Source organism: Camelus ferus, chromosome 3, assembly GCF_009834535.1.
Source record: "Camelus ferus isolate YT-003-E chromosome 3, BCGSAC_Cfer_1.0, whole genome shotgun sequence".
NCBI classification, from domain to species: Eukaryota; Metazoa; Chordata; class Mammalia; order Artiodactyla; family Camelidae; genus Camelus; species Camelus ferus.
In genome coordinates, this window is record NC_045698.1 from 37,269,035 (window position 1) to 37,279,922 (window position 10,888).

At 33.9% G+C, this 10,888-nt stretch overlaps 1 protein-coding gene across 4 annotated transcripts in view; it reads left to right on the forward strand.

Annotated features, from left to right (window-relative positions):
- The window catches only part of GPBP1 (GC-rich promoter binding protein 1), a 58,254-nt gene extending 47,832 nt beyond the window's left edge, over positions 1 to 10,422 (forward strand). For all 4 annotated transcript variants that reach the window (XM_014555577.2, XM_014555576.2, XM_006180353.3 and 1 more), the window contains 4 exons: positions 332 to 499; positions 1,256 to 1,443; positions 4,439 to 4,541; positions 9,452 to 10,422. In XM_014555577.2, the coding sequence (XP_014411063.1) occupies positions 332 to 499; positions 1,256 to 1,443; positions 4,439 to 4,541; positions 9,452 to 9,610 (618 nt within the window). In that variant the 3' untranslated portion in view covers positions 9,611 to 10,422. The remainder of the gene's footprint in view (positions 1 to 331; positions 500 to 1,255; positions 1,444 to 4,438; positions 4,542 to 9,451) is intronic.
- Positions 10,423 to 10,888: the final 466 nt, after the last annotated feature.

Consider the following 10,888-nt stretch of genomic DNA (forward strand, 5'->3'; position numbering starts at 1 on the left):
TCTGTGGAACACAATCCCCAAAACTGCTCTTTTTTGTATTATAGAAATGTTTAAGCAGCTTTGGGATCCATTTTATATAATAGTATTTAAACTCCTAATTTAGAATCATAGTTCTTAGTGTTATCAGACCTTAATTGTTTCTGGGATAAGAAAGTTCTTATGTTTACTTACTCAGTGGGATAGATTAAATATGGCAGGGTTAAAGGAAAATAGAATTTGAAATCAATTTTGTATTGTGAAAAAGGTGAAGTAGAAAGTTGTGGTAGTTGTGAACTTTATACTGATTAGTTCTCTGTCTACATATTTATCGACATTTCTGATTTTTTCTTAGTGTAATCGCTCAAATTCCTCTTCACCTGTTGACAAACTTAATCAGCAGCCTCGCCTAACCAAACTGACACGCATGCGCACTGATAAGAAGAGTGAATTTTTGAAAGCATTGAAAAGGGACAGAGTAGAAGAGGAACATGAAGATGAAAGCCATGCTGGCTCAGAAAAGGTAATTGAACTTGCCGTGTAATTCTTAGTTTGATGTTACCATGTCATTAGAATGTTTTGGCAGATATAACTTAGGATTTTTAAATAAACTGTAAGCAAATTTTCGTATCTCTGAAAGCAAGGCTAGCTAACTATTTGCATAAATAATGATTCCTTTCTGAAGTAGATTTTTCTTACTCTGTAGTTCCTGTTCAGAAATGAAATTTAAAAATTCATATTTGTTTTCTTCAGTTTCCCCTATCTTGCCTTCACTGCTTATTAGTTGTTCTTTTAATCTTTTTAAAAACATTTTTTTTCCTTTTGGTGGGGGGAGATAATTAGATTTATTTATTTGTGTGTGTGTGGGTTTTTTTTTTTGAGGTACTGGTGATTAACTCAGGATCTTGTGCATGCTAAGCATATGCTCTACAACTTTAGTTACACTTTTCCCCCTTATTATTTATTTATTTTTTAAATAAAAAAAAATTTGTTGTTTTTTGTTTGTTTTGTTTTCATTTTGGGGGGGTTTTAGATTTATTTATTTATTTAAATGGAGGTATTGGGGATTGAACCCAGGCCCTTGTGCGTGTTAAGCACATACTACCATTGAGCTATACCCTTCCCCCACAGCTTAGTTTTACATTTTATAAGAATGTCTCCTAAATGATTATATAAATATTACAGTTATATATTACCAATGAAAATCTAACCAGGATCAATTAAAGTTTTTTTTTTAAACAACTCTTTTCTCTTTTTTTTAAAACTCCCTAAATATCAGGATGAGGACTCATTTAATTTGCATAACAGCAATAGTACTCACCAAGAAAGGGATATAAACCGAAACTTTGATGAAAATGAAATTCCGCAAGAGAATGGCAATGCCTCGGTAATTTCTCAGCAGATTATTCGGTCTTCAACCTTCCCACAAACTGATGTTCTTTCTAGTTCACTTGAAGCAGAACACAGGTTAGTGTGTTTACTTTTTTCTCTGTATTTTTTATATCCAGAATTTTGATATTATTATAGAAAGTATTTTTTAACAGATTCATTGAGATGTAATTTATATACCATAGTTTTTTTACTCAATTTGCTGATTTTTTGGGGAGTGGGTTATATTTGAGGTTGTATAACTGTCACCACAATCTAATTTTAGAACATCTCCATCACTCTAGAAAGACTGTGTGCTCATTAAGAATTTCTCCTCATTGTGACTCTGTCCTAGGCAACCACCAGTCTACTTTTCAGTACTTTCAAGCTTCATCCATGTTGTAGTATGTGTTTCTTTCTAATTTTTAAGTTATATACATATCTAAGAACTCATATTGCTTGATTAAACAAATTAGATATCAGTGATACAGTTCTCAAGGATGACAATTTTTATTCTAATGTATAAACTAAAATTCAAAGTATGAAATAATCAAGCATATATATTACTAGTTTTATTATCAAGTTTCAGTGTATCATCAAGATATTGAGAGACAGCTGCAACATCAGAGGGGTAGTTTTCTTGTCTAAGCACCAAATCAATTAGCAAAAATGAGTGCCACAGAAATTCAAGGGAGTCTGGGGTTAGATAACATAATGGCTTGAGCACTAGTCAGAAAGTTTTAATTGGGACCAAAATTAAGTCTTAAAGGGTAAGACATTAATTTGGACCTGGGTAGTAGGTTGTGCTTTTGGAATAAAAAGGGGTACGGCAGGGAGGGTATAGCTCAGTAGTAGAGCTCATGCTTAGCATGCTCAAGGTCCTGGGTTCAATTCCCAGTACCTCCATTAAAAATAAAGAAAGAAATCCCCCCCCCCCAAAGCAGGTATGAAGGGATGTTGAATACGTACCTAGTTTGTTTTAGAGGCAATGAATGGAATATCTTGACATGGGTACGGAGTCCTTAATGGAATTAGAAATATATTGAAAAGGCAGGGCCTTAGCTATTCAAGCTCTTTAAATGCTTCAGATGAAGAAATAGCTCAGGGAAGTGAAGGAGTTAGCCTGTGTTTTATACCTGGTTTGTGATAGAGTAGGAATTGTGACCCAGGTCTTCTACTTCTAATTCTATGCTTTTTCTAATGTAAGGAATTTGCATTTGTGGTCATGGTGTTAAGGTTAAGGAGTTTGTTCTTTAGAAAGTGGGAAGCCACTGAAAATATTTAGCAGAGGGTGGGGAAAGTGGTATCAGGGTGATTTGGTAGGTAGTTTGAAAGAAAATGGGAAGAAATGCTAATGAGAAGGCAAAGTGCAAATTAGTGTCTTGGTGTATTCCTAATTGTGGGGAAAAGGGAATATATGGAGTATTTTGAAAGCTATTCTAGAAACAGTTAACAGTTTATAGCCCCTGGAGGGAAGGGGAAAGAGGAGAGAAAGAAATATTTGCTTTCATAACATTTGAAATAATTTGTTATATCTGCATTATTATAAATAGTCATAATTCAGTTTGGTTTTTTTTTTTTGAGGGGGTAAGTAACTAGGTTTATTTATTTTTAAAAAAATTTTTAATGGAAGTACTGGGGAATGAACCCAGGCCCTCATGAATGCTCAGCACACACTGTACCACTGAGCTATACTCTTCGCTAATTCAGTTTTTAAAAGTGAAACAAGTAAAAGTAAGGATTTAGCGAAAGCAGTTACGTTGTTTTTACCAACCCAGATCTGTAGGTTCTGGACTGGATGGTATTGAGAATGGAAATGCCATTCCACAGGGAGGTCATCTAGGTTGCAGTGAAGACAGTGCACTGGAGAAGAAACATTAAAAGATGAAAAGGAATGTGAGCAATAGTAATTAACGATAATGGTGACATTTTAGTCCAGAGGCAGCAGAGTTTGAAGCAGTGTGTAATAACTTAGGAGGCAGAAACCCAGAATTTCATTTCTTTCTTTAATTTCTTTGCCATCAAGTAGGCAAGTTTATTTTTACTTATGTGATCCTGGTTCTTCAAGTGTAAAGTGTGGGTATAGTGTTAAATTTTATTTTGAGTCTCTGAGCACTGGTAATTTTATGAGCTTATTTGAGAAAGGTATAAAAATTAAACAGGGTAGCCAATTTGTGACAGGCATGAAGATAAGTTAGGTGTAAATAGGAGTAACAAATGCTTAAAGAATGTAATTATTAAAAACAACAATAACAAAACCCCCAGTGCAATCAGACCAGTACAAGATACATAGCCATATAAGAAGCAGAAGCTTTGAAGTCACTAAGTCAAATGCAGCAGTTTTGGCTACAGTGTTTTTGTTTGCCCAACTGGAGATAGTGGTTGGTTCCCCATTAATCTTTTTTTGAACTTTGTTTGCCTGAGATAGAGATACTCTCTTTAAAAATAAAAAGGAAAAGGGAATAACCGTAATAGTTATTTTACTTAAGTCCTGGTTGTGAGCTTTTAAAAAAAAAATTGTCATTATGTTACTGTAGAACATACTGCCTCTTTCCAGTTGAACTGTGTTGAGGGTGATGACTGGTATGACATAAGAGGTTATGGTGATATTGATAAATAAATAAATTATAAAATACAAGGTAGGTAATGTAGCCCAACTTTTTTTTTTTTTTTTTTTTATAAAGTAGAAAAACAAATGAGTAGCTGAGAACATGATGGATTGTGGTAGTCCTAAAGAAAATGGGGAGGAGTATTGCTTTTACTTTTAGTACAAGAATTTAACAAATTTGCTTCAGTTTCTAGCCTAAAGAACCTTTTTCAGGTTTCCAGCCTTTAAAATCTCTGACACCAAAGGTAAAGCAATTAGGCAGTTCGTTTTGATCTTACTATTTAAGATAGTTTATTGGGCTTAATGTTAACTATTTATTCATTTTCAGAAAGATGTTTGAAGCTTAAACTCTAAAATTTTATTTTGTATATCATACAGACTTTGTATAGTGGATAATGGATCATACTTTCTTGCATATCATATAAATGGAATTATCTTACTTGGGTGAAGTTCTAAATTAAATGTATTCATTTCCTCCCTTTCCAGATTGTTAAAGGAGATGGGCTGGCAAGAAGACAGTGAAAATGATGAAACATGTGCTCCCTTAACTGAGGATGAAATGAGAGAATTCCAAGTTATTAGTGAACAGGTAAGACTTGAATCTTAAAAGTTCACTTTAAATTGCCCTTCCTTAATCAGAACAACATGTAACTAAGCATTTGAGGCGGGGCAGGGAAGTTTTATATTCTTATGTAGGAATTTATTAGACATCACACTTAAGGCGTGATTTCCCTTTGTTTTAAACAGGTCTGCTGTGATGACGATTTTAAATCTATGGGTATACAGTGCTTAGGAATTAGTGTAAAGACTATGTCTGATGTGCAAAGAATATGTCTAATTTGTCATTTTCCAGACATTTAAAAAAACTTTTAAACGTCTTGGGGATATGCAAGAATGCAACAGTAGCTTTCCCAAATACAGCTTCACCTTTTATCCTTTTCCTTGCACAAGAATATTTTGTATTCTAAAACATCTCATTATATGTCTCCATAATTGCGTTTTTGAAAGAGTATTCCTTTGAAAATGTTAGGAAGTGTGTCAAAGTTTTTATTTATTTTTAAAAATTCATTATAGTTAAAAAAATTAGTTCTGATCATGCAGAAATGTTTTTCTGTATGGAGATGTTATAATTGCTAATCTTCAAAACACTAAAATGTTTTGAATGAAGTCTTTGAGGAAATTAGTTATATAGACTTCATTGTCCTAATTAAAAATTTGTGGCAAAATACACATAATAAAGTTTGCCATTTCAGCCATTTTTCAGTACACAGTTCTGTGGCATTAAGTAAATTCACATTGTTATACATTACCACCATTCACCTCCAGAGCTCTTTTCTTTTTGTGAAACTGAAATTCCGTACCTGTTAAACCATGGCTCTTCATTCCCTCCTCCCTCTACAACCCTTGGAAACCACCAGGTCTACTTTCTGTCTCTCAGTTTGACTACTTTAGGTACCTCATGTAAGTGGAATCATACAGTATTTGTCCTTTTATGACTGGCTTATTTCACTTAGCATAGTGTCCCTAAGGTTCATCTGTGTAGCATATATCAGTATTTCCTTTCTTTTAAAGGCTAAATAGTATTCTCTTGTATGCATACCACACTTGATTCATCCATTCATCCATTGATAGTCACTTGGGTTGCTTCCACCTTTTGACTGTTGTGAATAATGCTGCTATGAATGTGGGTGTATAGATATATCTATGAAGTCCTTGTTTTCAGTTCTTTTAGACATACGCCCAGAAATAGAAATGCTGGATCATATGGTCATCTATTTTTAACTTTCTGAGGTCCTGCCATACTGATTTTCCATAGCAGCCACACCATTTTACATTCTCACCAAAGGGGCTCTCCTTCCTTCCCTTCCCCACTCTCATTTCTCATATTTCTTTCTCCTAACACCATTTGTTGAAAAGACTGTCCTTTCTCCATTGAATGGTTGACTGGCATCTTTGTCAAAAATCATTGTGTATGCAAGGGTTTTATTTTTGGGCTTTCTACTTCATTGGTCTTTAGGTGTGTTTTTTATTCCAGTGTCACATTGTTTGGCTTACTACAGTTATATAATATGTTTTGAAATCAGCAGGTGTGAAACTTCCATCTTTGTTCTTCAGAGATTGTTTTGGCTGTTTGGAATCCCTTTAGATTCCATATGAATTTTAGGACGGATTTTTCTGTTTCCACAAAAATTACCTATAGGATTTTGATAGGGATTGCATTGAATCTATAGATTGTTAAGATGCAAATACTACCCAAAACAATGTTAAGTCTTCTAAGCCGTGTCTTTCTACGTATTGGTGTTTTCTTTAATTTCTTCCAGCAATATTTTATAGTTGTCAATGTAGAAGTCTTTTGCCTCCTTGGTTAAGTTTATTCCTTATACTCATTCCTAAGTATTTTATTCTTTTTAATGCTATTATACATAGAATAATTTTTTTTAAGAATTGTTTTCTTAATTTTCTTTTTGGATTGTTCATTGTTATTTTTGTGTATTGGTTTTGTATCTTGCAACTTTGCTATGTATGTTCTCAGTTTTTTTTGTGTGTGTGGAATCTAGGCTTCCTACATATAAGATCATGTTGTCTGTGAGCAGAGATAATTTTACTTGTTTTCCAATTTTGTAATTCTTCCTTCCCAGTTAATGTCAATTTTTTATTCAGAATTTAGTGTGAATCATGTTATTTTTTTACCAGCTGATGATGATAATACTGATAATAAATCGAAGGATTTTTTTGGTCATGTTTATTATATTGTATGATTTATAAACAAAAATTCACTTTAAGTGTATGTACAGTTGGGTGAGTTTTGACAAATGTGTATAGTTGTATGACTGTCATTCTGAAAAGTTCCTCATTGTTTCTCTTTGCATTCAGTTCTCTCACTCCCAGCTCTAGCCCCTGGCAGACACTGATTTGTTTTCTGTTCCTATAGTTCTGCCTTTCCAGAATGTTTTACTAATTGAACCATACACTGTGTAGTCTTAGATCTGGCTGCTTTCATCCTTTTGAAACTCACCCAGGTTTGATGAGTAGCAGTCCATTGTATGGATTTACTAATTTGTGTATCTCTTTGAAGGATTTGTTTTGAATCTGAGGAAAGGCATCAAGAAAAACCCATTTGTTACCATTAGAATAAGGTAGTAGTCCAAGGAAAGCATGATATTGTCTGACCAAGATAATTGGCTTTAAAACCTTGTTATGATGAGGGCAGGTAGATACTGGTAATTTTTAAATAATTAACTGATGTAAAAAATTTTTGCATACTGTGGGTTGGAGAGCAATGGCATGTAGGTATGATGTTCATTTTTTTAAACAAATGACAAAGGCATGGATATATTTATATTAATATTGGCATGTTATTTGACATTTAGATGCCTGAAAAATCACTAGGCCTGATGCTGTTTATAAGAATATTTATATTTGGTAACAGATAAGAATCTGAATTCAAACTTGCTCTATTCAAATTCAGCAAACATTTATTGAGTGTTCACTGTGCCCAAGATACACTGGAGTTTACAGAGATGAGTTCCTTCATAGTGCTTTGGTTTAATGAAGAATTCATGGAGATAGACTCCCATGTAAAGCAGAATGTGATGGCAGTTTTCAAAATGTTCAAGATGAGGACGAGAGAGAGTGTGTCATGCAGATTCATCAGATGTTTCCTGAGTGTCTACCACATGCCAGGTCTTATTGTAGAATTTTGGGAAAACACAAAAATTTTTGCCCACATAGAATTTATATTCTAGTGATTTAATCTAGAGGTTAATTCCAGTGCAGTGATCTGGCAAAGCAAAATTGAGTTGGAATTGAATTGGCCTTTACCAGGTAAAATGGGGGGAAATGACACCCCTGATATAGGGAGTAAACAAAGGCAAAAAGAGTTCAGGACATGCTGGGGTTCAAAGTGGCTGGATCATGGGGTAGAAAGTTTTTATCCCATGCAAAATCATGATTACAATAATAGGGTGAATCTAAGTCCTAGTTTACCCTCGAGAGTCCCAGTTTATGCATGTTAATCCCACTGTAGTTATTAATGACAAATGTTTACTTTGATTCCCAAAAGTGTCCTAGTTTGAATGATAAATTACATGGCCACCCTAATTGTAAGTAACGTTGTATGTCTTAATACCCTTAGGTGTTGTGCTAAGGGCATTTTGTAGTATTTGTATGAAGTAGGTAATACTAGTCCTGCTGTATAGATGACAGAACTAAGGCTTGTAGTGGTTGTGTTAACTTGCTCTAGGTCATACAGTTTATCAATAATGGAGCTAGATGTTGAGCCCAAGTCTGGCTGAGTTTAATAGCCTGTGCCCTTAACCATGATATAAGGTTGAAAAAAACCATATGGTTATATTATGAAGGTCTTAGTATGCCATGTCAGGAGTATGATAGGAAACTTTTCAAGGTGTTTTTAGGCACATGAAACAGTTTGTACATGGGAAGTACAGGTATAGTGTAAGGTGTATATTGGGATTGTAATTTGGAAGACTAGAATCAGGGAGATTAGTTGGGAATATATTGTAATAATTAGGGGAGGGATAAATGAGGGCCTGAAGTAGAGAAATGACAGTTAAAAAACATGGTCTCGATGAGACTTACCTGGAAAAGAATCAGTAACCTATGAGCTGATAATTATCCTATCATCATTTTAGACAGGAATGCAAGAGAGGGAGCTGATTTTAGGAGACCTAATATATGTATTTTCCCCCTTGGGAACAATACAGTTATTTAGAAAATATCAGAGATAAAGATCAGATTTGATTTCTATAGAAATTCTTCACAGCTAATTTCAAGCCTCCCATATGTGATCTTTGGCCTTAATTCTTATTACCATACTAGTCCTTTAGTTCTGATTTCTCATTTTCAGAAATACATTTAATATATTTTTTAATATCTTAATCTCTGTGGTTAGTTAAAGACTTCCCTTTGTAAAATACCTTACTTGAATACTACTTACTGGAATACTTTGTATTATAGGTGTTCTACAAAGTATGAATAAAGCATATTGTGGGGTGTATTAATTGCCCAGTTGGGATAAAAAGAGCTGTTCAGCTTAATGGTTGTTGACTATTATAGGCAGCATCTGAAGGTACTTATTACAGTTTTCATTAAGGAAATGAAAGTTTGGAAAGGTTAATCCCTTAAAAAGTGACAGAATTAGTTCACACCTATCCTGTCTGGATCCAAAATCTGTGCAGTTTTCACTAGGACTGGTACTGCACACTAATTTTTTTTTAATTGTGGTTTGGTAGATGGTAAATGCAGTTCTCTCCTAAAGGTAATGATTTATTCCTAGGAAATACTTTGGTTGGATCAATTACTTTTATCTAACTAGTTTTTCAGAGATAATACCATAATCTGTGGAGTTTTTGGAGTAAGATACAGTTTTATTTCCTTTATTGTATTCATGATTACATTTAATTATTAGAGCATTCTTAATTTGAAAGTAACTCTTGGAGGATAGTTTGTTTATTCAATTTATTTTTGTTGACATTTTAGTTACAGAAGAATGGTCTGAGGAAAAATGGTATTTTGAAAAATGGCCTGATCTGTGACTTCAAGTTTGGACCCTGGAAAAACAGCACTTTCAAACCCACTATTGAGAATGATGACACAGAGACAAGTAGCAGTGACACATCAGATGACGACGATGTGTGAAGGATTTCCTAACAGCTTTAGAAATTTTAGTGTGATACATCTCTCATACAGTTTGGGGTGAATTGTAAAAATGAAGAACTATAATTTATGTAGTAAAATACCCCATTAGAAGATTTTTTGGGGGGACTTCAATATGAAGACCAAGAATGTTGTGTTGGGCTGTGTTGAACATTATTTCTTTGTAAATGAATGTTGTAGAAATGAGGACTTTGGTTGATCCAACATTGACTTTCTTCATCACTGCAGCATTTCTCTGACTAGCAATGTGACGATGTAACAAATGAGATTTTCTCATTTAATAATAAAAAATTGTGTAATGTTTTGCAAAGCTTCTGTCTTAAAATGTCCAGGTCTTAAGAAAAAAAAGGCAGCTTACACTGTTTTGCTTGCAGTCCTATCTTTTTCGTACAATGGAAATCCTCAAGTCCACTTTGTGCCGCCGCCCCCGCCCTCACCCCCCACCCCCAAAAAGGACAATGTAGCATGTTGGCTAAAACCTGGAGCAAAGTGCACTAAAACATTAATCTCCTGAACTCAACTGTTGTGCTAGTCACCTTTTAAAACATAAATTGCTCTTTAGCCATTTGTAGTTAAGTAAATGTTACAGGAAAGACTTGCCACATTTTATTCCAAATTTTAAGAGGTGATTTTCAAGAGCTTTATTTGGGTATGTTGTTAGACCAGGATTTTCAGAGTTGCTGGAAAAGAGTCTTGTGGGAAAACTTATTTTGATAAATTATTACACATGCAGAAAAACTGATCACACTGACTGGATCTGTCCACAACATGGAAAATAAACTGGATTTTCAGAATATTGTCGTTCTCTGTAGTGTTCAAGGTACTGGTCTCTAAACACAATGTGCTTTATTCACTTATTAAAATTATACTTTATCACAAATGTTGATTACCTTTTGAGTTTAGAAAAAGAAAGCTATGGAAAATCCTTTTCATTATCAACTACTTAATAAGTTTATTAAATGAGTGAATGTTAACCACTTTATTTTTCATTTGCACATTAACTTTAGAATCATTTCTGTTTACCCTTGATTGAAAGAGTAATTTGGCTCTGTGTATTTTGTTTTTTGATTTTTCTGGTTTTGTTTACTCATACTTGCTTTTAGCTTCCCCCATCCCACTCCCATGTTTAAATATATGCTTATTGTAAAGAGCATAATCTTAGAGCAAAATGTTTTAGGTTTTATGTCAGATTGAGGTAATCCTCAATCTGTTTCCTCAGAAGGCTGCAGTGTTTTTGCTTTTTCTTATTTCAGTAATCCT